The sequence below is a fragment of the Channa argus genome, chromosome 24 (assembly GCF_033026475.1).
Source record: "Channa argus isolate prfri chromosome 24, Channa argus male v1.0, whole genome shotgun sequence".
Taxonomy (NCBI): Eukaryota; Metazoa; Chordata; class Actinopteri; order Anabantiformes; family Channidae; genus Channa; species Channa argus.
In genome coordinates, this window is record NC_090220.1 from 3,864,520 (window position 1) to 3,890,633 (window position 26,114).

Consider the following 26,114-nt stretch of genomic DNA (forward strand, 5'->3'; position numbering starts at 1 on the left):
AGGAGAAGACCAGGAGAATGCAAAAGTAGAAGGTCTGTGGTTTCTATTGGGTAGAGGTGAGGGAGGGAAGTGGATATTAAGGGAGATTGGTTTGGTATGAAAGTGAATGAGTGAAGAATGTGCTAGTGGTTTAGAGGCAGGTACTTGAGACAGTGAGCTTCTTGTCAGCCTTGTAGGCCTTAGATGAGTTCGGCCCTGCACCCTCCTAATCACCTTTGATAACCACCTTGAATCATGTGCCAAATGTTCATCTGATGAAAGTCTAATGCCCACAAAATGTTGGAATACATTGACAAGAGATAGTGCGGAAAAGGTTTTCTTTCTTTCTTCTGTACACCACTAAGACCTTTTCCTATCAACCTTTCATTAAGGCATTGTAGGTATGCATGAGGTTTTTTTTATCTTTTATTCCATAATGAATGGATTTTCTTTATTTCAATCTTTCTTCCTTTTTTCTTTTTTTTTTTTTTTTTTTTGGGGTCTCCAACCCTTTATTAAACTTAGCAGATACTTCTGTTTTATTATTTTTTTTTAACAGGCTTTCTATTATTCGGAATTATTAGGAAAATGTCTTTTACTCACAACATTAGAAAAATGTCTAATGCTTTGTTACGCACTTCATACAGCAATGACCTTGACACTGTGAAACTACGTACACTGCAAGCTGCAAGTACGTGTATGTGCATGTTCAAGGGAAAACAACCTCAATGCATTCTTAGTGGCGTGTGCACCATAGCAACATCAGAGTATTTGTTAAATGAATGCTAATATAATTGTTGATTTATCATAAAAAATCTCAAGCAAAACTTTGGCCATCTAGTCCATTAGTAGAAAACTACTAAACTTCTTGTTTCAGTCTATTAACTACAATACAATAAACATTGTCAAATAAAGGCAAAGTCTAGATACCATTTTAACCACGAACAACATTTCTGTCACAGTCTAAACTCAACTTCATTTAAATAGCACTTTATACAACAGGGTTGGTCCAAAGTGCATTACAGCACATAGGTAACCATACAAAACAAATATGTGTACTGACAGGACACTTAGCCTGCACTAATTTGAAAAAGAATTTCCACTGATTTTGCACAAAAACTTCATCGGTGTGGAAAAACAGGCTTTTTTCATCTCAAGAGTGATCTGTGTGAATTTGCCTTGAGTGATGTCACTTCAAGGCAACATGGTGGTGAAGGGGTCAGTGCTACTGCCCACATCTAATGTAAACAGCTCTAATCAGCTCCAGGACCACCATTCCACTTAATAGGATAGGTGGTTGTGATAATGGATGGATGGTGTCCCTTGTGTCAGCATTAAAGTTTTAAAATGACCATATAGAAGGAAGTACACAGTAGTTGCTAGAAATATATAGCCTGCTCCTCATTTCTGCTTTTGGGGTTTAGTGCCTTGCTTTAATGACATGTTAACATGTAATAGGAGGCGCAAACCAACAATCATGGGATTGGTGGATGACTGCTCTAACACCCGAAAAAGAGTTGCTTATAGCCTGTGAAGCAATTTGGGCGTAGTGGCCAAACTGCTTTACTACTGCCTCCACATAGATCACGTGGCTCATACTGGCCCAGAAAGGATTTTTTTTCATATAGACAATTGAAGCTTGAGCTATGACAAAATGTTTCTGACCAATAATTGATTCAGTCCTGTCCCATTTCAAAATCAGAAGAGATGTAGAATTATGTTATTTCATCCCCACCCATGCATGTGGGGATTCAGGGACTCGGCTGGAGAAGGAGGCTCTTGCTCAGGCTCCATGGTCCCAAATACAACAAAAGGTATACAACATCCCAATATTGTTAATAGATGAAATCAGCAAGAATAAAGGTTTTGCTTAGTGGAGTATACAGCACTAAGTGACTTTCATAAGAACAAATTTGGTACTATCTTGTAATCTGGTATATTGTTAGGGGATATAATAAAAAAATATATAAAATAAGTGTCGAATAGAGAGGGTTACTGCTCACCGCTTCTTTTACTCACTGTGTTGACAATGTGGATCATGTTGTAATTACAATTTCACTACCATCAAATCATTGAGAAGACTTGGACCGATTATTTAGCAGATCTATGAAATGTGATCGTTAGGTGTCTGTGAGTAGTCTTTGTAAACAGCGCAGTAAAATATTAATTTCACAGTAAAAACAGTACTTATTGCAGCTCTAAAATGGCAGCTACATGTCATTGATCTGGGGATCTAATATACGGTATGAGTTTGGCTGAGGACGGCCTGCTGATGTCACTCCTCTGTACTGTCCTGGTAATGCTGGGATAATTGAACTTATTTACATATCCTCTGGGAAATCAGCCGAGCTTCAGAACACCAGAGAAGAGAAGGGAAAAGGAGCAGCACGTCAGAGTGTACTGCTGAAAATGTGTATTTTTAGCCCGTCTGCTTGTGTCATACACATGATCCATAAAAGATGCCTGCATGTATGAAGCCATATGTGCTCTTTTGCTGTGCTCGCTTGTGTGTGTGCTGATTTGCGAGTGGCACACCCAAGTGCATGTGTAACCTGAGATTCAGGTGGTGATGCAGGCGGGTGTGCAAATACGTGAGTAGAATTTGTTACCACGGCAACAGGCATTCAGTGAGTCGGTGCAATGGAATGGCTGGTGCAGTTCTATTAGTGAGAAGCAGTTACCATAGCGACTCAACATCGCAGCTGCCTCTGCAAGAGTTTCTGTGTGTGTCTGTATGAATACGGTGTGAATCCTGTGTGAATTTGAGTGTTCATTAGTGTACCACTCTATGTATGACTTGCTCTGTACCGTTTCATTTATTTCATCCTCTCGTCTCTAGCCCTTTAAGTTATCTCATGCTGTCCTATTTTCATCTTTTTGCTCACTCTGTCTTACCCCTCTTTATCTCTCGTTCTCTTCTCCTATCTCTCTCTGTCTGCCCCATCCCTGAGTGCTGAAGCTCATAAGGGTAAACAGATGCTATGGCTGTTATTTATGTTTCCACTTGGTCTGGCTTTCATACAAATTATCCACAGGCCCTGCACAGTGCAGACGCTCAGCCTAACTGGGCTGCACTGGCAGCTCTCTCAGCTTTATCCACAGACACTCAGACCATACCACAGATGCTGTAGAGAGGGGGCATGGTTTTTGTAGCGTGGGGAGGGGGACAGCACACAGGCTGACAGAATCAACCATAGCAACACACTGATGGGCATAAAGACACCAATAACAGCGAGGGCATCAGATCTGGCTGCACCATTTGCTCTACACATGGAGGGGAATAATGGTTTGGGAAGGTACCATCACATAGCACAGGGGAAACACACAAGTACATCCCTCTGGGATTAATAAAGTTCTTTGAACGTTAAGCCCAGTGAGGCAGATGGGGAAAAAATGCTGCCAACTTAAAGGCGGTCTACTGAAAATGTTATATGCTATATCTTCTTTTACTGGAAAGATGATCGTAGGAGATTACAAAATGCTTCATATGATTTGTTTTACTGCTGCAGTTGTACAGTACATATCGAATGCTGCCAGATGAGACCAGATAGACACATGTTGCTTTGGCACACCACAACTCGACAGGAAATCTTAAAAATAGAGGGTGTGACAAACTGTAAATTAACATGAAATTAATGAACACTCTTGCTTGTCTGTGTTGTGCAGATATCCGGGATCGCCGTAAGAAGCCGGTCATGCTGTTCATCCACGGAGGCTCCTATATGGAGGGCTCAGGGAACATGTTTGATGGTAGCGTCCTTGCTGCCTATGGAAATGTCATTGTCGTCACCATGAACTATCGGCTCGGTGTGCTTGGTAAGCATAGTGTGTTCAAATATGTTCAGTGTCCTACTACTAATCACTGCTCCACATGGCAGATCAACGCAGGCTTTATAGGAGGTTGTTCAGGGCAGGTAACAAGTTGAGTCTGATTATATCGTGAGGGGTTGATGATTCAGTGGATCTGTCACATGAATCTGTCAAAGTTTTCCAGGCGGCCACATCTGTATTTATGTGAGCAACATTTGTGCAAAAATGAAACATTTTCTTAAATCTTATGATAGATACACAATGTCAAGAACATTTTCTACAATGGTTCCTAAGTATACTTATATTTTTGCGCAGTTCAAGAACTGCAGTTACAGTACCCATGTAATTCCTGTGAAGGCACCTTTGTCTTGCACTGTACACACTGTGTGGGGTGTGATGTCCTATGTAATTTCAGAAACTCTAAAAGTTAGACCCAATCCCAGTTCTCCCCCCTTGGCCTTACTACTTGGCCCTAGGCTTTGCTCAGGGTTATGAATACATGTCAGCATTTCTCTGTTAATTGGCCTGTAAAAAAAACATATTAGTTGAACGATTATTTTAGTTTAATTTTGTTTCATGTGTTGTACGTGTATATTTCCTGTTCAAAAATAAAAGAAAAAAATTGCTTGTGTTAGTTTATCCAATGTCAATAAGCCAGTTAGCAAACGAAAGTCTAACAGTAAATAACGAATTTACTGCTTCAATTAGTGTATTGTGTTTTTAAGCAGTAATATTAGCATGTGTTTTGGAAATGTAAACAAATTGACAGATGTGACTCCCATGTTTTTACAGTGTATGGTTTTACTGGGTACTGTTCAGAAAATGAGACCACCCAGGGCTCTAATAATGTACAGGGTTCTTGAATGGTTTTCCCCTTTTGGAGGGAGATATGAAAATGAGGGTCACAGGTTTAGACAAAGACATAAAGAAATAAATTGCTGTTATAATGAACACTACAGAATCAAAAGAATAATAATGTGGTTGTGCACATTTCTTACTCAACAAATTGATTTAATGCTAGGTTTTGCTTTAAAATGCTTTGGGGAAATAGGGCCCTTGTTTGTGTCATTATTTTTTTAAGATCTGACCTGGCTGAACCCTAAAGACCAGAACCTGACCCAAAGCCATATACCGAGTGACATCTGCAACACTTATAGTTTCAGATATAGGCTTTGACAAATTGGCAGTGAAGACAGAAATGTCCTATTGTATTAGATTTTACAATAACCAGCCAGAATCTGTATTGAAGCCCGATCTAAACCTGATACTAATAGCGCTCGGGTCTGGTAGCAGAAGTCTTAAACACATTTTACTGGATAACACAGGCTTCACTTCAATTCACTGGTCTTGGACATGGAAATGTGTACTGTATTTTCGGTAACAGCCTTTGTGCAAAATGTGTTTTTAGTCTTGAAATCATGTGCAGAGAGGTGCAGTTAATCATTCCTGCTACTAGAGTTGCTCAGACTTTACTGATACCATTATGTTCATTGAATATGATTTTTTAACAGCATGGATTTTGTAATAAAGCACAAACAGGTGTTCCCTTAGCCTGAAAATTACATTTTTTTATTAAATAATTGTCCTATTAGTATGCACTTTAAACTTCAGAGACACCACTGCTGCACTAAAATGTGTGTCTGTTGCTTTTGGTATATTTTTGGATTAAAGGGTATTCTGTTTGTCCATTCTGTTGGAGCTTTGCTGTGCTTGCATGGCCTGTGAGTGTGGGCTGAACTGTGTGTGTGTGTGTGTGTGAGTGTGTGTGTGTATCCAGCCCTTGTGCTGCTGGATATCAGTGGAGTCAAGTATTTACATTCAACATCATCTTTTGGAGGTATTTGCACACAGGCTCTTTGTGTCAGTCATTGTGGTTGCCAGGTTTGGTAATCAGATCTTGTTTATAGCATCACGCCTGTTTCAACATACCAGAATAATGAAAAACAGAGAAACTGGAGTAGTTTAGGATGCCATCCAAGAGTTGCAGTGAGCATTAGTGGAGGGTAACATGATCCAGACTGTTATTGACAGTGCCAATGGAAAGGCACAGGGACAAGGACAAACTGAGAGTTAGTGAAATGAGGACCTGGACCTGGAGTGTTATCCAGCTCGATTTCAGCTCATTATGGGGTCTTTTTCACAGCTGTCAGACAAATCCTGACCATTAACGGGTTTAGTGTGAAATTTTGAAATCAGGCTGGTATTAAATTACACGCTGATCCAAACTGTCTTCGGTAGTGTGTCTTTGTTTGCTTATTTTTCGTACTAGACCTGCTTGACCTTATTTTCGAGACCTGGCCAATTTACACTGGCACTGTAGCTGTGATCCATGTTGGAGATGTTGGGAGAAGTGCTCTCATGCATTGTATGGTGGATTTATTATCCAGAAAATCCAAACACAGTCATTAAACTACATACACAGAGGTGGAGAGAGATCCTGCTGGGTGATTATGAGGAATGACGCAGTGTCCTCAATTCCTTTAACATTGTTGAAAATGTTGGTAGGTGGGTGAATGTGTGCTTGCTCTCTCACTCTCAGATGTGTTTTAAATAGGTTACTGTACTAAGGCGATTATTCGTGAGTGTGTGTGTGTTTGTAAATTTGGTAGCCACCATAGGCATGTTTTTCAGAGTGCGCCCCCCAATATCTGCTTGTACACATGACAGTGTAAGCGTGTGTGCGCTACATGGTTGCGTGCCGTTCATAAAATGTATATATAAATAATGCACTATCCATCTGAATGTTTAATAGTCCTCCACTCTGACACGGTGCATTTGATTCAAACTGAGAAACACAGGCGTAACATATTTAAATAGCTTTATGTTCTGATCTTTAGCATTATCCTGTACTTACATAGACAAGAGCTTACACATGCCAACCCCATTTCACACAATGCCTGTGCCTTTAATAGAGTGATAGGGAGTCAGGAAAAGGGGAAGAAGCGAGAGCAGGGAATAGAGACAGATGAGCAAGGGAGAATCATAGACAGACAGTGAGGGGAAAGGAAACCGGTGGTGGGGGGGGGGTCAGGGTGGGAGAACAGTCTAAAAATAAACCATCAAATGCTTTTTTAAATCTGCAGTGATGCAAAGGATTCATTCAAATAAATGCTCCTGCAGTGTGAAAACAGCACACTTGCATTGGATTTAATGCCTCGTGCTTTAATTCCAGTATGGCACAAACACATTTTTATCCTTTGTTAAGTATGTGGTCTCTGGAATATCCTTATTAATTTATGATATGCCCTGTTGTGGAATAAAATGGGTGTATGAGGAGAAAATGCCTGCTGCGCAGAGCCTGGTTCAGAGGTTTAGTGACAGTTGAGATTTCAGATCACTGCTCGGCTCACCTTCTCCCACCTTCCTCCTCCTTCCAGGCCCAGAGAGCCTTCTTATTTGTGTTGCATAGCCATCTGTTCAGACTAATTAACTAATTAACTAATTAATGAACTCTGGGGAAAAGCCCACCGTCGTGGGCTGTGAAAGTAAGAACAGTTTTTACCTCGGGAAGAGAGATGAAATGCTTCTCCTGGAAACATTTCTCTACACTTTCTTCTACCCATTCAGGTTTCTACTTATAAGAGCAACCTTCTTCAGCTTTATTCATTTAGGAATTTGGTTAACAAATTATACCAAAGCATACTTTTCATATTGCATCATGCATATATTTTGTATCTAAGATATAACAGGTACAACATAAATTCACAACCATCTAATTTTGATGTCAATGTTCTGCTAATCAGATTATAAATAGTTTTGTTCCTGCTGCCCCAAAATCCTGATTTGGATTTTTTTTGTCATTGTTTAAGATGAGTAGAGACAAAAGAGATCACTTAAGTTGAAGAAGAATATTTTAACTTGTCACTTTTTTGCATGTTTGTATTAAAATTAAAATACCTTTCACCTTACAGAACACAGTTAACACAAATATTCTGGTTTACTGACAGGACTCTGTTTAATACTAGTGCATCACCTACAGCACTATTGCTGGTCAAAACTGTAGAATCTTATAAACCCTGTGTATGTGAAAGCATTTTAGCAAAAATCAAGTCAAACAATGTCAGTGCATTCATAAATACTACTCAGCTCAGTTAGCCTCGGGAATAAGTTCAAACCATGCAGTCCATTGTTCTCAAAAACATCCCTTTAAATATGACATAAGCAGTATTTTTAGCAGCACAGATTTTGCTGTCAATTAATTTCAGCCTGCCGCCTTCTCTCAACTCAGCCATCTCTAAATACAAATGAAATACACCTCCCACTCCCAGCACTGAGCTACAATCCCACTCTGCAGGCAATCATGAACACTTCTTTCCCCACACTTTTCCTATAGTGCACTGACTGTGATGACAGCACAGCAGTAAAATGTTTCAATGATGTTCTGATTGTGGCTACATTCATGTGCAAATCAACATCTTGGTTGGCAGTAAGGTTGTCAGGCCTACAAATTGAAAAACATATAACTAAATTATATTAAAATGGTTTATCACGTATCCCTTTTGCAGAAATGACTTCAGGATGTTTACTCCTGGCCGTATTTGTTTGTGTGAGGTTGCAGGTTCTTGTCACAAATATCAAGGGCACAGTTCACATTGAGCACTAATGCATTACAGAACGCTGGGTGTATAGACCAAAACTGGCACCATCTGCACAGCTGCACTAGTCAAATACTTAATGCATCTAGTTATGCTTGACAATCTACGCAAACATGCAAACTATGCAAAAGTTACACAGTATCTCACAGTACATATACACTACTGGAGAGAAAGTTGTGACATTGCTTACACACAACATTTAAGTTTCAGAGGACTTGTACTTTTCAATGATTCATGATCTCCAATGTCCATCACCATACTGCACGTGTCTACGAATGCACTTAAACTAGAAAAAACTTCATGTCCAAAAACACGTCAATGTCATGTCAAATCATTACATATTTACACTTGTACTTGTACTGTAAGTATTAAGTATTCCAGTAATTCTTGTATGGCCATTCTTGGCTCCATTGCAAAACGGAACTGCTAATACCTAATTCAGCATTTACTTCATGTAATGATCCACTTTGCCAAAATGTGAGCAAAAAAAAACTAACCAATGTAGCTTAGGTTGCAGCCCACAGCTGACTGATTCCATGGCATCAGAAAAGCTTTGGGGCACAGCTGTCTAGAGGCAACGCTTACAGTGTCTTAACAAAAAAAAGGCTTGGTTTGATTGATGTCCACGATAATAATACAGGGACAGTGTCCAAAACCAAACCCTATTCACTCATTCCCTACTCCCTATATAGTGTGCACTAAATAGTCCACTCAATAGTACGCAGACAATGAACATTTCGCGCCACTTACTAACCGTTGTCACATTACAACATCGGTAACAAATGTCTGAGTCAGGCAACAGTAATGTTCTCATCCCTAAAACAGGGACTATTGTATTGTGGGATTGTTAGCAGAAAGCAGTGGACCACTTCTGAGTGTACTATATACAGTAGATAGATTTGCACACTCAACATTCGGACGATACTACAGATCAGCGAACACGCTGAGGTTGAGGTTAACTATAACTCGATAACCTACTCTAGATAACTCTCTGAAGATTCAACTCATATAAACGGATTTGTTTTTAATCTTTTTTTTTTTAGCACATGCTTCGGAATTGGAACTTCCTTTAAACAAACTGAAATGTGTTTGTGTCCAGGTGACATTTGATGCATTACTTCTCAAATGTACATGACAGACGGGTTTATTGCACAGCTTGGCACCATTTTGAATAGAACCACGAGAGTAAAAATTGAGTAACATGAGTACAATGACATTGGAAGCCTATGGGTGGTGTAATGAAATCACATTATTGCAGCAGGAGGAAGTTCAGTTACAATACAGTTTTATTTCTGGATGCATTTGACATACCGAATGAAGCTTAATTGAAATCGACCTACCAGTGGGTCTTTAGATTGCACTCCCAGTGCCAATAAGGAGACTTAACAGATTTGTATGAAAAGATGATGTACAGTAGCATATTTCTGAATTAGATCTTTGAACTAGTGGTTTAAACTGACGATACAACACTTTTATTGGATTCTAGAAGAAGCAGCCTATAGGGGGAGCTTTCCGACTTTTAGACTCTAGCTAGACAGGAACGTATTCATTAATAAAAATTACTCTAAAAGTGTATAAACTAATTTTACATTAAATCGCATGCTTGCTGAACTAGATTAAAAATAGTGAGATGTAAAATGACTCGTCCTTTTCATCCATGGTTGGATTCACACACCGTTTCCTCAAATCCTCAAAGTTACTGCACAACATTAACTGATTCTTTGGACTTCATTGAGCAGGAGATATTCACCATCTGCCAAGTCCTTTTTTTTTTTTTTTTTTTATCATTTTCTCTACAAGTGCATTTCATTTGCTTGATTCATTTAGTGATTCATTGGAAACATTCATTTGTTTTTCCTTCTTCGGTTACCTTTTTCTGTGTGGAAGAAAAAATAGAGGAATATCTTCCCTCTGCATTTTGACAACTCTTCTCCTGTGTGTGACGTCACAGTGAAATTATATAATACAGTATGTCCTTCAATATATTCCTTTCACCTCTCTTGTCATTTAGGATCTGACAGTAGCTTTGGGCAATATTCTGTTTTAACACCTGTTTTATGTCTCTGGATTTTTATTCTTTTCCCCTACCACACTTCTCCCTCCCCTCTAGTTCTTTCTTGTCTGTTCACAGAAATGTGTGCAGTGACCCACTGCAGTCATTCTGTTCAGTCCTAAAAATTACTCTGCAGATGCATAGTCCTGTGTTAGTAGTCAAGCGATCTTTTATTTTTTTTATTTTTTTTTTTCTTAGGGTAGTTTCACTGAGAGGCCTCTTCTCCTTTTGCAGGATCACCTAGATCACGTTCACACAGTTACACACTTTCACACCTGGACATTTCTCAGTACAACCGCAGTTTGAGCTGCTGGCAACTGAGCAGTTTAACTGGAACAGCTCAAGGGCACCAAAGTGATGTTGATGAGGGAGGCTGCTTGTTCACTTTCCCCTACCAGACTCAGCTCTACTGGCTGGAAGACCTACCTGTGACAGGCTTGCGTCTCTAAGCACTAGGCCTACATGTTCAGTAGTACAGATGTAGTACTTCATTTAAAAGGGAAGAGTTATAAGTGTAAGCAGCAATTATTATTGGACATATTTCAGCGACTGCACGATTTGATATAATGTAAATATTTCTGTTTTGAATTTCCCTCCAACAGTTGCTTACTACTCTGTTGTCTTTCAGTCATTCATTTCCCTGTCTTCAGCTTGTATCTTTACTTAGAGGTTGATGACTCTCGCTACAGTTCCTTGGCCGTTACCTAAAGCAAGTGTTGAATATGCATGAGTTCAGCCTCATAAACTGCTGCTCTCAGCGCTAAAGTCAGTAGGAAGCCCAACTCAGCAGATGGGGGTGGGTGAGAAACAAAACTTGGTGAAAGAGAAACAGAGGAGAAGAGGGAACTTGTTTGACTTATCTTCAATGGTAAAGATAAACCAAATTTCTTCTCTTTATGTTGTCCTTGCAGAGACAGCATCAGGAGGCTGTGGCTCAGTTTAGCATTTGAGTTCATACACTCAAGCATCCAATGAGTTTAGTTTTTGTATGTATGCACGCATGCATGCCGCCGTGTACTTAAATATGGATGTGTTTGAATGTGGGTATGCAAGTCCTTTTGTGAGTGTCTGTCCATATCATTTTCCCTGAAGCTCTGGACAGTTGCCAGGCAACTGGGGCGGGTAGCGCAACACTCGGCTGGGCAGCCACGGAGCAGACACTTCCACATGCCTGTGGTTTTGATAAGAGGCACGGGTCAGTGCTGATATGTTAACAGGTCAGAGTCGCATCAGGGTAACAGGAAGTCAATTCCTAGGATGATCTATGGATAATACAATTCATAGTATTATGCATATAACAGTATATCTTGTATATTGAGATTAACCCTATAAATCCTAAATTTATGCTGTAATATTGACAATTTAAAAGTGGATGTTTGATTCAATTCTACCACATGGTAGTTATGTGACTATCCTCAAAATGCACTTTTGAAACTAGTTTTTTAGCAGGTCTAACCAGTTCTATGCTCAAATCAGTGTTCAGGATTTTTCAAGGTGGTTTTATATTTAACAGCCAACATGTACATGACAATAAGTTTTGGTTTTCTTTTCCGGTGTTGATGTTTTCACCTGGAACACAGCTACACTGAAAGATATTGGGGGACAGTATGTTCAGCCTTTGTTCTTTGGGGACAAGTTATCTTTGGTACCCAAAGACATTAAAAACAGCTTTAAAACAATCTTGGTGTGATGGGCACCCTATTATACCCAGCTATAAAAAAATAAATAAATACAAAACATTTCCAGCCACTACATTTTTCTCACTGACATTTATAAATGTTCAAGTTGTCCAAACGCAAAGAATTAGTAATGATATGAAATACATTTGTCAAAGGACTTGGGTACTCGGTAATATGAATCATAATTGAGTCAGGTTAACCCACCAAAAACACTCCAGGCTTAAAAGGCTGTTGACTGTAGTGTAAGCACAGTGAAGAGTGTGGAAAGAGCCGTGTGTGTCGCCCTGGTGGCTGTCGAAAGGGCACTTGGCAGGTTTTACCATCATCATCATCAGCTGCCATCACTTACATTATAATCATCAGTGGTAAAACTTAATTTGCTGTTCTGCACACTTGGATATGTGCTGACTGCCCCTCTTCCACCATCTGGCTGTGTGTACTCCCTATACTGTACTGTCCCACAATATATTACTTCATTCAATCTCTTATGTAGTACATGTGTGTGTACTGTATGTGTTCACATGCATCCACGCATCCAACTCTAACAGAGAAAGAGACTGAATTGGAATCAATTTCCTCATTCAAAAAAAAATAAAATAAATGAATGTGTGTTTACTAAACAGTCTAAGGTTTTATAAAAAGATAAGTTCTAGTGGCAGCAACATAGAGAAACAAACTGGGGTTTGTGGATTCCAGGTAAAGTCAGGGGAATTGTGCGGTCATGCTCAGCAGACAGAGGTAGACAGATTGGACACCGGATCAGCAAAGAGGCCCATTCTCTCCTTAGTATCCAAATCATGCTCTCCTCATCTCCACATGAAGCCACTTCCCCTGTGTTTAACTGAGGCAGTTTAGTTCTGAAGCTGGGTTCACAATGATATTTAAGAGAAGTTAGGAGTGTTAATTCCACTCAGTTTAATGGTAGTTAGTCAGTTTCACAAAAAGACAGAATTCTTTAAATCCTGTAAATGTAACTTAAACAGCCCCTGGCTCATAATCAGTTGGTTAAAAATGCTGTGGAGTGAACAATAAAAGAGCAAAGTTGACTAACTCGTAGGAAATAGTACATCTTGGTAGACGTTATCAGACAGGTTTATTTGTCTAAGAAAGGAGAACATAGCTGTTTTTAGTTTAAAGAAAGTCTTATTTTAGTTCCTATTTTATGGAAACTTAGTCATTCCCCATCAAAAGTAGACAGTTTAATTATAGTTCCATCGGATATCTGACTGTAAGTCATAGTCATTGTGCCTTTATGGTCAGTTATGATCACTGTTAGGAAATTCTATTTTTACACATAATTAAATGCAAAAAACACATTTTAACTGGTGCCAAGCAGTACTATTCATGAAAAAAAAATAAAAAAAACAGTAGTTGAGCTGGCAGTCTCAAAGATGCTAGGATTTTTAAAACTCTATACAGCTTAATCTAATCTGAGGAGTGTGCAATTTAATGAAATCATTTGAGAGGTTTTCTAACCAGTCAAACATTTGTTTGTTGCAGGGTGAAATGGCTTGTAGCTGCTTGAAGCGTGCAGTGTCTCGTAAGAACAAAGTATTCGGTTTGTGTGTGTGTGTTTGTGACATTTTGTTCAGTTTATTTTATCTTGTTGTGGGTGTGCACCTACTGTGTAAATGTGTGCCCTGGAAGTAGGTGAAACATGCCTTCTGTTGCTCTCCTCCTCTCTCTCTCTCTGCTGACAAGTTCTCTTAACTAAGTTGTATTTCCAGCGTGGGTATTAAAAATGAGTAATTTGGCAAGCATTGTGTGTGAAATCTCCTCAGACTTGCAATGAGTTGGAGGCTGAGAAGTTCCTGACAATGACAGGATGCTATCTTCTGCTTGTGTGGAATATTTTAAGTAACTAATAAATGCCACAGGATAATGTTATCCTGTGCCCTGCTCCTCCATTTGCACATAAATGTGTATTTTCTCTTGCTTTCCCTCACCATGTTTGTTCTAATTTACCCTGCAGGGTTTCTAAGCACAGGGGACCAGTCTGCTAAGGGGAACTATGGCTTGTTGGATCAGATCCAGGCCCTGCGCTGGCTCAATGAAAACATTGGCCACTTTGGAGGAGACCCAGAGAGAATCACCATCTTTGGCTCAGGAGCTGGTGCTGCCTGTGTGAACCTTCTCATCCTCTCCCACCACTCAGAGGGTAAGGTTCTTCCATTTGCATTGTCACTTTAGTTGTCACATAACCTGCTTAAAAATGGATTAATAACATTAAGATTTTTCACTATATTTCTTTACTAAGTATGCAGGTAATTTTAATTTACAGCCGAAATCAGCTAAACATATATAGCAATGTTATTTTCCTAAGTGAGAAAAGGAATTATTCAGAAAATAGGCATTTCACATTTGCAAGATGTATAATACTTAAATAAAAACAGAATGCAATGATTTGCAAATGTCATCAACCAATATTTTATTCACAGTAGAACATAAACAATATTAGCTCATTTTGAATTTGATGGCAGCAACACATTCTCAAAAAAGTTGGAAGAGGGGCAACAAAAGGATGGAAATATAAATCAAAAAACAAATGGAGGAGCCCATGTTCTCTGGACCAAAGCTGATTTAAAATGGTCTGAGGCAAATGCTGTTCTGTTGTCAGATGAATCAAAATGTTAAATCCTTTTTGGAAAATATGGACACTGTGACCTGTGGACTAAAGAGGAGAGGGACCATCCAGCTTGTTATCAGCAAAACCCTGCATCTCTGATGCCTATGGTGTGAAAAGGCACCATTTATGCTGAAAAGTACATAGAGGTTTCCAGCAACATATGCTCCCATCCAGACAACGTCTCTTTCAGGGAAGTCTCTTTCAACAAGACAATGCTAAACCACATCCTGCATCCATCACAACAGCAGGAGCTTCACAGGAGAAGCGTCCAGGTGCTGAACTGGCCTGTCTGCAGTCCAGACCTTTCACCAATAGAAAACATTTGGCGCATCATAAAACAAAAAATTCGGAAAGCAAGGCTTCAGCTGCTTCAGACAAGAATGGGACGACATTCCTCTCATAAAACTCTAGCAACTAGTCTCACTTCCTAGAAGTTTACAGACAGTTGTTAAAAGAATTGAAGATGCTAAACAATGGTAAACATCACCCTCTTCCAACTCTTCTGAGATGTGTTGCTGCCATCAATTTCAAAGTGAGCTAATATTTTCCATGAAATGTTAAAATGTCTCGGTTTCATTATCTGATACGTAGTTTATGTTCTATTGTGAATAAAATATGAGTTGACGAGATTTGCAAATCATTGCATTTTGTTTTTATTTACCTTTTATGCTTCGTCCCAACTTTTTGGAATGGGGGTTGTAGTTTTTTTTTTTTTAATAAGCATGAAATTCTTCTTGGATAATGTAAAGAAAACCAGGCTTTTATTTTGAGCACGCATACAGTTGACAGATGGGTAAATACAGAAGATTATTTGCCATAAAACCATCAGTCACCTTGGGACAAAAGCCCTGTAATAATCCCAAATATTGTATCATTCCACATGGGACAAAGCTCAGCGAACTACACGGACAGTTTTTTCAATATTAATTCTGTCTGAACAAAGAATAAGAATGTATGTCAACTAACCATATTAATAATTATTCCCATATTTATTCTTGCATGTAAACAGTATAAAATCATGTAGTTTCATGGGTGGGTTGTTGTGGTGTATTTAACAAGGTCAGGTGGCTGCAACTATGCTCTATCAACATGTGTTGAACTACAGCAAAAACAATGAGGTCTTTCTCAGTATTTTAAAATCATTCCAGTACTTAAAGTAAGTGCGCTGTCATTCGCATGCCACAAGCAGCCGTAAATTATTGACCTATTCAATTAAAAACAAAAAAGCTGACTGTTTTAGGAAATTCTGTGCAGAATTTTAGGTTAATACTAAACTATAAACGATGAATAAAAATAAAATGGGCTTGTTGATACTACTATACTACTTTTGATGACTACTTTTGATCGAATCCTACGTGCATGTTTTGTAAAACAATGATTGGTTAGATATTTATAGGATACAAAGATAATAAACATAGTATTGAAATTTTGAAACATTTCTAAACACTCAGTTTAACTCTAAAATGTCATTATATGGCTGCTAAAATACTTTGGTAGTTAGTTATAGTTTATTTTACAACATGCCTGTTAATCTAGTTACTGTTAATCTTCTGGGTGGTAATTCAGATGCTGTAAATACGCGGTAATGGTGCTAAATCAAATTTATATCTTAAATCATAATGATAGCGGATTTTAACTTAGAGAAATGTGTTAAAATTGGATTTTGAGAAATTATAAAGCATAAGGATAAAATGTAGTTTATGTAAACATGGCCTTAATTTCTTTGTATCTGATTAAATGAAACATTAAAAAAAAAAATTTAATAAATATACAGAAATCTTGCACTTTGAATTGGCTTGTCCTCAAAGGATGATTACTTTAGGTACTAGTGTTGCCAGTGCAGTAACCCATATATCAAGAAATGGATATAGGTTTTTGTCTGTTTTTGAATAGCAGCTGTGTAAAATGCCCACCAGATGCTTGGAGGGTATTAGAGCTCAGAAGATGAATTGTACTTTATATTTTACCAAGAATTCAGATTATGTTATTACTAAACCGTTACCTTCACGCTGACAGACTGACCTTGGGCAGATTTTAAAAAAAGCAAACTAAAAAAACAAATAATCCTTTATCTGTACTGAATGAAACCGATTCAGTGTGCAACACACATTCCACTTTGTCTGTCTTGACTCGAACAAACATTTCAACAATTCGGTTTTATTGGCCTCATATCTCATAGCCAAAGTCAAACAGTCATACTTAAAAGCTTGGGCTGTGCTAAATTTCACCAGATCCAATCATGTTTAAACACACCGAGGACATATAGGCTCATGGACAAAACAGAACCATGTCATAGATCATAAGTGCAGAGTCTTTTTATTCTATTTGACAGATATAATTTGACATTATGTTATAATCACATTGTATATATCATATCATAACCTGCCCAAATAGCTTTAAGATTTGGTTGGGGTTTTTGGTTATTTTGCTTAAGCTTATGGTGGATTAAGTTTTGGCTCACGTTAACAGTTGGGGCGATATTAAAGAATTAAAATTAAACATCGGCGATATCTCTTGGTTTTTGTGCAAACATTTATGGCAGAGACTTGTTCTAAATAAAGTGCAGAAAAAGTTTGGGGATCAAGAGTTTTTATAGGTGCCGTGTGTATGTGTGTGTGCACATGGTGTGCACATGAGGAGAGATGAAATAAGCAGTAGAGCTTGAGCTGCAGTTGAGATGCTTCCTAATTGATTTCACAGGGAGAGAAGCAGGGGTGGGGCACATGCAGAATATGGAGGGGGGGGGGGGTTGTGGGCTTAATTATTAATGACAGAATCTGCAGATAAAACAGAGGGACAGCAACCCACTTTACATAACAGTGCAGTGGTGCAACAGTGCAAGCATCTTTCTGTCTTTTTCGCTTTATCCAACGCGGCCATCAAGCCCACTGCTGTGTGCAAAGTTGTCACCATTTTTCTTGCTGCTGCCTCTTGTTGTATGTAATGGAAGCACTTTATTATTTTCCTACCATAATGTTCATAAAGGTTTTCTCCAGCAATGAAACAGCAGCAGGATGGCTGCTTTATCTTGCTTTGTCTGTGATAATCTACAATTTTGCTTTCGCCAACACATGCATTATGGAAAAAACTTTCACTGTAAGGCCTTGAAGGCCCTGTCAGCCGTTGGCAGAAGTGTGCCAGACAGAGGAAAACAGAGTGATTGTGTGGTTTTGGAGAAGCTGTATCTACTGTATGGTCCTGGTCTATGCAGGCCTGTTCCAGAAGGCCATTGCTCAGAGTGGCTCAGCCATCTCCAGCTGGTCAGTCAACTACAGACCGCTGATGTACACCGAGATCCTGGCAAAGAAGGTCGGCTGCACTCTGAGGGACAGAGCCGAGATGGTGGACTGCCTGCGAAGAAAGAATTTCCGAGAGCTGGTGGACCAAGACATCCAACCTGCACGCTACCATGTCGCCTTCGGACCGGTGGTAGATGGGGATGTGGTGCCGGATGACCCTGAGATCCTCATGCAGCAGGTCAGAGCCGACTTCTCTACTATCATCCCATTAAAAATGTTTTTTTTGCTGATCATTCGCTTGCATTGTGTCTGTGAATATAGTTCTGTCCTAACAACTACTAATTAGGGTAATTACTGCTGCGTTGTGCTCTGTTGTGTCATGCTGTGTCCATTTGTCATGACATCAGGGCGAGTTCCTCAACTACGACATACTGCTGGGTGTCAACCAGGGAGAGGGCCTGAAGTTTGTGGATGACAGCGAAGGAGAAGATGGCATATCAGCAGCATCGTTTGATTACATCATCTCCAACTTTGTGGATAATCTGTATGGATACTCTGATGGTCAGATCCTTCCCTAATTTTCCTTTAAATTATTCGGTAATTTAAAGCTGAAACCTGTGACTCTCAACTTGTGGTTGTTAGTTTAACGGTTGTAAAATGACAAAAGTCATGGCCCAATATTTGAGTTGGGCATGGGATGGGAGAAGCGAGTATCAAAGATAGCAGATGCAGATGCTGTTTGTTTTAATGTTACGATGGAAAAAAATAAGCAGGATTTTTGTGTGTTTCTACTACAGAAGCCATGATTCCTCTTCATTCTCTGGTGCTTTTTAAACCAAACAATGTGAACAGGGTTAGTGAAAGTCTTTTGCTAGCTGACAGACCTAATTTCTGTGATGACAGAGCTGTAATACAGACAGACTTTCAAAAGTTGATTAATTAAAAGTTGCATTTGCATAAATATTCATGAATAGTATATACAGTAGTTTAAAAGAAGGCAGGCTTGTTGCACGTCTATGGTTTGTTTTGGAATATTTTTGCATTGATTACAGTCAAAGTCACAGTTGTAGTGTTTTGTCACAAATAGAGGTGAATAAATAAAGAAATGTGGCAGGTTAATTAACACGCTTTGCTGCATTCTCCTCTTTGCTGTTAATCATATTAAAGTTTCATAGAGTGTTGAGGGCTGCTTCACCGAGTAACTAGTCTGCATATTCCTTCATCTGTCATGTGGCCATTGCAGCCCTTTTCAGTCTCCTCTTTGATATGGTTGCACTTCTGTGAACATCTAAAAGTCTGTTACAAACTACAGGGCCATCGGATCATGAAGGTTTTATTATAAATGTTTACCGTGAACAAGGCCTGTGATGCTTCCTGTGACGTAGGTCTGATATGACTAGCACTACATATAAAGGAAGTGTAAAAACCACCGTTTTTAAACCACAAGGGTTACGGATTTCAACCTTAAATCCTTCATGTTATAATGCTGTCATGCAGATAACTAGTATGCTCACGTTTATTTTGTTTCTTCCAAGGTAAAGATATCTTAAGGGAAACCATAAAGTTCATGTACACAGACTGGGCTGACAGGGACAACAGTGATATGCGTAGGAAGACACTCCTGGCCCTGTTTACAGACCACCAGTGGGTGGCCCCAGCTGTCGCCACTGCCAAACTGCACGCTGAGTTCCAGTCGCCTGTCTACTTCTATACCTTTCACCACCACTGTCAGACCGAGGCGAGGCCAGACTGGGCAGACGCAGCTCATGGAGATGAGATTCCCTATGTGTTTGGAATTCCCATGGTGGGAGCCACTGACCTGTTCCCCTGTAACTTTTCCAAGAATGATATAATGCTCAGCGCTGTGGTCATGACGTACTGGACCAATTTCGCCAAGACAGGGTTAGTAACATCAACAAGATTTACTTCAAATCATGTGCTTCCGTCTTAATAAAAGTATGCTAAAACACCGGTGAGTTGCCTTAGTCCATTAGTTGTGCTAGGTTTTTAGAGGCTGGGTGAGATTTTTGCAAATTAAATCCAAGTGAGGATACATTATGAGTCTACTGGTAGTGAAAATATTACTGAAAAGTCTTTATTTTACTCCTTCAGGGATCCCAACTTACCCATTCCTCAGGACACCACATTCATTCACACCAAGCCTAACCGCTTTGAGGAGGTCATCTGGACCAAGTTCAGCTCCAAAGACAAGCAGTACTTGCATATCGGCCTGAAGCCTCGCGTCAGGGACAACTATCGGGCTAACAAGGTGGCGTTCTGGCTGGAGCTGGTGCCACATCTGCACAGTCTCCATGAGGAAATCATTAATTCCATCACAACTCGACTGCCGCCCCGAGGCCCCAACCGCGGGAAGGGCCCTCACAGCCCTGGACCCCGCTCCACACAGCATCCTGTAATCTCTACCTATCCTCCTGATCCTGAGGCGGATGGTTCAGAGAAACCACGCTATCCTCCTTTCCCAAGTGAAACAAGGGACTACTCCACCGAGCTCAGTGTGACAGTAGCTGTGGGCGCCTCTCTCCTCTTCCTGAATGTGTTGGCCTTTGCTGCACTTTACTACAAACGTGATAAGCGGCATGAACTCATGCAAAGACGCCACCGCCGACTCTCCCCGCAACGAGGCACAACAATGGGAATGGGTGTTGGCATGGGAGTTGTAGGGGCCCCACCGCACAATGACCTGGCCCTAAGCCAGGAGGAGGAGCTAATGTCGCTGCAGATGAAGCAGCAAAGAGTGGAGCTGGAGCACGGCACACCCCTCCCTTCTCGCGTCCACGGCGAACTGGAGCCTCTGCGGCCTCCCGTTTGCCCACCTGACTACACACTGGCCCTGCGGCGTGCACCAGAGGATGTGCCACTGATGACAGCCAATACCATCACCATGATCCCCAGCACCATCAGCAGCATGCAGCCCCTCCACCCCTTTAACACTTATCCCCCTGTCCCAGCTCCCTCCACCACACCTGTCCCAAGCCACAGCAACAATGCCCTGCCACACCAGCACTCCACCACCCGTGTATAGGACCAGGCACAACCTCTGCTACCCCACTCTGGGCACACAGAGATACACCACACAAACTGCTTCATACAAACTTCACTCTCGCCACCCTCTATTATTTGACTATATCCTTTTCTTCTTTCATTATGCCCTTTAATAAAGCTGCAGTTTGTAAGGTTTTAAGCGTGAAATGCATCTAAAATGTAATCAAAAATCAAAGGGGAGTTAATAAAATATGCCCCCTTGCCAAAAGCCTATCATCTACAACATGAAAACATGGGGGCTTTGCTGTTGTGGACAGGGATCAGCATAGGAAAAACCTAATGATGACCGCTCAACAGGTCTCAGAACACACATAGGAGCTTGCTGTGTATGGAGCTGCATAGCTTTAAACCATTAAAAGTGCCCATGCCCACCCCTGTCCACCTCAACATTAACGGATCATATTTTCAACAATCTCCTTACAGACATTAAAGCCAACATTGAATAGTCTGCGGCCTAGATTAGCTTTTTGATCTCTGCCAGAGACCTCTGCTGCTTTCCAAAATAGATTGAAAACAAGTCAGCCACACACACCAACCAACTTTTCGGTCTTGAACATATTGCCTTAAATGCTGCGAATTGCCGTTACTTTGTACAGTGATCTAGAGAAAGTCAACTGCGCATGCGTGACATCTCTGCGTGGACCTCGTTTTTTTTTTCTGCACAAACATCTCAACATCTGTTAAAACTACCAAGTGTTTTAAAATGAAGTGGTGTGTCTGTCTGGTGTGTTTTCATTCGCTTCTGGACAACTAAGGAGGTCTACAGTACACACGACTGAGCTAATTCACATTGCATGTGGCAGACGTTAGCTCCGGGCGAAAGCAAGTCATTGTGGAATTTAGTTTTGTTGAAAATGGGATTCCTTTTTTTTTTTTAAATAGCCAGATTTATCCTTTTCAACCTCCAGGTTGTTCTAATGTTGGGGCTCATCGGTGTAGACACATACTGCTTTGCCCTTTTTATCTGTTGCAGTACTTAGGTGAGCCACCAAAAAAATGCAGCTCGTAGCTTTTTCTCAAAGAGGTATCGAGTTAATCACAGTCAGCCAAAAGCTTCCTGTGTGTAGCTTGATTGCTTTGCGCATGTGTTGTTGTCAGTGTAAAACTATGTTTAACACTTAATACAAATATTCATTCTCGTTCATTTAGTGCAAAGATATAACAGGAGCGAGCAGCTTTGCATGAGGCAGCATATGCCCCAACAAGCTGTCTGTCATGAAGCAGTGATTTCTTGAAACTTACAAATTGCAGCTTTAAAGGCCCAATCTGGAAGTGATGTTTGGCACCCTGTGTTGAGCACTCTGTGCCAGCAGCTGCCTCTGTGTTCTGATTTTGGAGACTTTTGTATAGTGTGACATGTACTGACAGGGCTCTTGTTAAACAGCTAAGCACTCTTTGATTTTAAAACTTGTTCTGTTTTAAAACTCGCGTACCAATTTTCAGTTACGATGCGACCTGCGGTAAAAGTTCCCGCCTCGCAGAAATCGGACTCAGAATTGATGCTTTCAAAACATTTCCAGATTGGGTTTTCAAACTGATGGGCGGTACAGGAAATAACTAATCATCACCAAGTCTGTGGGATGCAACCTGGAATCCAGGCTGCCCATTAGAACTCACTGCATCTTCTCCACCAAGGCTCTAATCATGTCCATTACTTTATTTGTTACTCACTCATTATCTCTCTGTCTTTAACTGCTTCTCTTCTTCCGCTGCCTCACACTCTTTTTCTCTCCGCGTCTGCCCTCGTAGCTCTTTTTATTGAACCATTGACATTATCCATTTCCATCTCAATTTCCTTCCTCTTTCTCACAATCACTTCTAGACTCTTTTTTCCTTTTAGAGTCTTTTATACAAAAAAAAACACAAATGTAAATGATGTATTATTAATAAATTGTAAGGATATGAATGAAAAAATGATATTCTGATATCTCGTTTTTACCAGCATTCTTGGTGCCAAGTACTGTGATAAAGTTCCTCTTTCAGTGGCGTCCAATGGACTTCCTGGAGAGGTCCATTCTGACTGTATCTTACAAACGGAATTACCATCATAAAAAGTGCCAACCCCTTCATCTTTATTTTTCACCCACGACCCCCTTTGTGGTTTTTTTGTTTGTTTGTTTGTTTGTTTGTTTTATTGCACTCAGTGTTGCACTGTGGCTGTTCTCTTCTTTAAAGAGAATTCAGATTCAATATCCTCATTTAAAAAGAAGAACAAAGTTTTACTCCTACTTGTCTGGAATATTTGCATGATTTTTTTTTTTTTTCTTTTTTCCTAAAAAGAGTGTGGACAGAGGTGTTTGTCATTTCAATGATTTGCTTTGATTTTCATTGATTTAGTTTTATTTCCCAAATCTTTTTGCATTTTCTATTTTAATATCGGCTGCACTTTGTGGTACTTCAAAAAGTATTAAAGTATTAAGAGATGAATATTGTGTAAAACTACGATTATAACAAAGAGAGTAAATATTTCCTTTTTATTTTTTATTTTTTTGGTTTTTTTTGTGTTAACACAGAGGCTGTGCCACACAACTACCAGAAAGACTGATGGAAGCCTTTTTTATTTCTCCCCTTCTTTTTTTTTTTTTTTTTTTTGATTGATTCTGTTTCTCTTCTGCAGTTGTCAAGTTTGCACAGTCAGTGTCTCAATCTCACCTAAAGAAAGCATTTTTTTTTAAGTTACAGTACAAAAACACTTTACATGAGTAGTTTAAAAAGGTTTTTGTCCGTGACTGACATTAACCACGTGCTTCAAGTGTTTGAGGACTGCCTGACAGTTATCTTTTCGTCCGCTCTTTTGTTGTTTCACGAGTGTCCCTTCTGCAAGGCGGGAGGAAGCAAGGATGACATGTATTTATCAGTCGGTCAAAAGGTGAGATAGCCTTATTTGCGTGTTTCACATCTTTCGCACAACTGAACACAGAGACGGGTTACCCTCTGGACAATTCTGAAAAAAAAAACCCAACAACCCAGTGACATTAGGACAACACTGGACAAATGCCGATGGTGATTCAATGGTGAGGATGAAATAGCGCGTCAACTACAGTATGATCTGTCAGTGCACAGAGGATGTATTCTGAAACCTGATTTATGAAAAAAAAAACATCTTTAATGACAGACATAACTCATACACCATATACCACAAAAGCAAGGCAGGTGGGGATTAATCCCCCCTCCTTGTAATGATCTGTATCCTGTCTGCTTAGGATAACGACACTCTGGAGCCAGACTGCCATCTGTAACACTGGACTGGAGCAAGCTGCGAGGACAAAAGAACAAAACAATGAAACAAACTGTACATTTTTTAAGTGTAAGAGAAAAAAACTGGAATTTGTAAATATTATGTTTGTTGTTTGGTTTGAGTGATTGGCCGGATCTTTTCTTTGTGACAACAGGTGCAAGTTTAGGTGACTTACATGATTTAAGCTCACATGCGTATGTTTAATTCTCGTTTCTTTCCTAGATCTCAAGAGGAAATTCCAGTAGATTATGGGCACTTGAATACATCTGTGTACTTGGGTAATTAAAAAAACAAAGGTCGTAGCATGGTTGAGGCCAACATAAACACAAAAAGGAATGCGTACAGCTCAGGTTAACCTAGATATTGTGGAGTTTAAAATGTGCTTATGCATATTTGTGCTGTTAAAGCATATCAGAAACTCCTGGCAGTAGCCCATCAGTCTTGAAGGCAAGTTTTGGAAGTCAAGTGACGCGAGTCCTTTTTATTGGTTAAAAAGCCAAAGAACATCTGCACAAATATGTAAAGATAGATGTAGGTGTTGTTTGAGAAATGAGGCAGAAAATAAGACCTAGGGTGGATGTTTCAAATGTGCTCAAAACAAACCACAAATCAAGGAATTTTTCTTTATGTTCCTGTTAATCCTTAATTATTGGTCTTGCATTGTTTTTAGCGTTGTCATACATTATAACCCTATAACCCACAATTAGAAGGTTGTGAATCAATTTTTAGTGTTTTGGTCTCGGTTTGGTCGAATCATGGTGGTTGTTACTTTGTATTTACACTGTGTCTATGGGGTTATTGATTAATCCAGCTGTTTGCTGTGAGATTGAATTGCCCACATTCCAAAATCAACTTTTAAAATAGTTTTTTTTTTTTTTTTTAATTTAAATAAGGATTTGGACAGCCAACAGATAACGGAAGCACACTCACCAAGTTTACATGTTTACACTGTAGTTTTGATGTTGGCTAATGTAAAGGGAAATTTTTTTAAATGCATTACAAGGATTCAGTTAGGGTCATAGTACAAGGTTATAATGGTAAAGTTAAGACTTGCACCTGTTTGTCTGTTTCATTTGGTCTGATTCCGTAATTAACCTGCTTGAAGCTTGAGATACTGTGAGAGAGCATACATGACCAGAAGGGGTTGAAAGAATCAAAGTTAATATTTCTATTTCAAATAGAGACTATTACACACTGTATGTTGTGTATCTAAATTGGAAAACATTAAAAGACATTCTTAAATGCTTTGCTATTACTGGTCTTTATTAGGCTAAATAACAGGCTTTGGCCATTTTGGCAGGTGGAGGGAGACACACAGAAACACACAGACGTTTATCATTTTCTGGTAGCAGGCGGATATTCCTTTACCTACACTTGCATTTTATTCGGAGACACATTTCTTATAAGCATAAGTCATGTTTTAGCCATGTGGGTCATGTTTTAGGCTGAAATACCTTTACAAAGCTCTGAGAAAAATACTTTGCCATTTTAGTAATATTTTTTACTTCCTATGTTTGATTTGTTTCTTTAGCTAGATGGTGTTAATTTAATTGTTAATTTTGTGGCTTTGCTACCTTGCTAGCGCATTTGTTGAGTTATGTTTCATAGCTTAGAGTCAGGATGCTGTTGCTGCTATCAACAGGGTTAAGACAACTAAAGCTTATTTTGTGGGACCTTACATTAAAAATATAACTTAAGTTTTAAAGCGCCACACAATTAACATTTGCTAAAATGTTGCATGGCAGTGCAGTCATTCAGAGGAACTGCTCATATCACTATAGCATTAATATAGTCATTTGGTTAAGTAAATGTAAAAAAGTTTTTTTTTTTTT

At 39.5% G+C, this 26,114-nt stretch overlaps 1 protein-coding gene across 5 annotated transcripts in view; it reads left to right on the forward strand.

Annotated features, from left to right (window-relative positions):
- nlgn2b (neuroligin 2b) overlaps positions 1 to 25,526 on the forward strand; it is a 61,914-nt gene extending 36,388 nt beyond the window's left edge. For 3 of the 5 annotated variants that reach the window (XM_067494656.1, XM_067494658.1, XM_067494661.1), the window contains 6 exons: positions 3,646 to 3,795; positions 14,089 to 14,274; positions 17,954 to 18,219; positions 18,389 to 18,542; positions 19,517 to 19,883; positions 20,094 to 25,526. In XM_067494656.1, the coding sequence (XP_067350757.1) occupies positions 3,646 to 3,795; positions 14,089 to 14,274; positions 17,954 to 18,219; positions 18,389 to 18,542; positions 19,517 to 19,883; positions 20,094 to 21,024 (2,054 nt within the window). In that variant the 3' untranslated portion in view covers positions 21,025 to 25,526. The remainder of the gene's footprint in view (positions 1 to 3,645; positions 3,796 to 14,088; positions 14,275 to 17,953; positions 18,220 to 18,388; positions 18,543 to 19,516; positions 19,884 to 20,093) is intronic. The other 2 variants (XM_067494659.1, XM_067494660.1) reach the window with 2 other exon arrangements.
- The last annotated feature ends 588 nt before the right edge of the window (positions 25,527 to 26,114 follow it).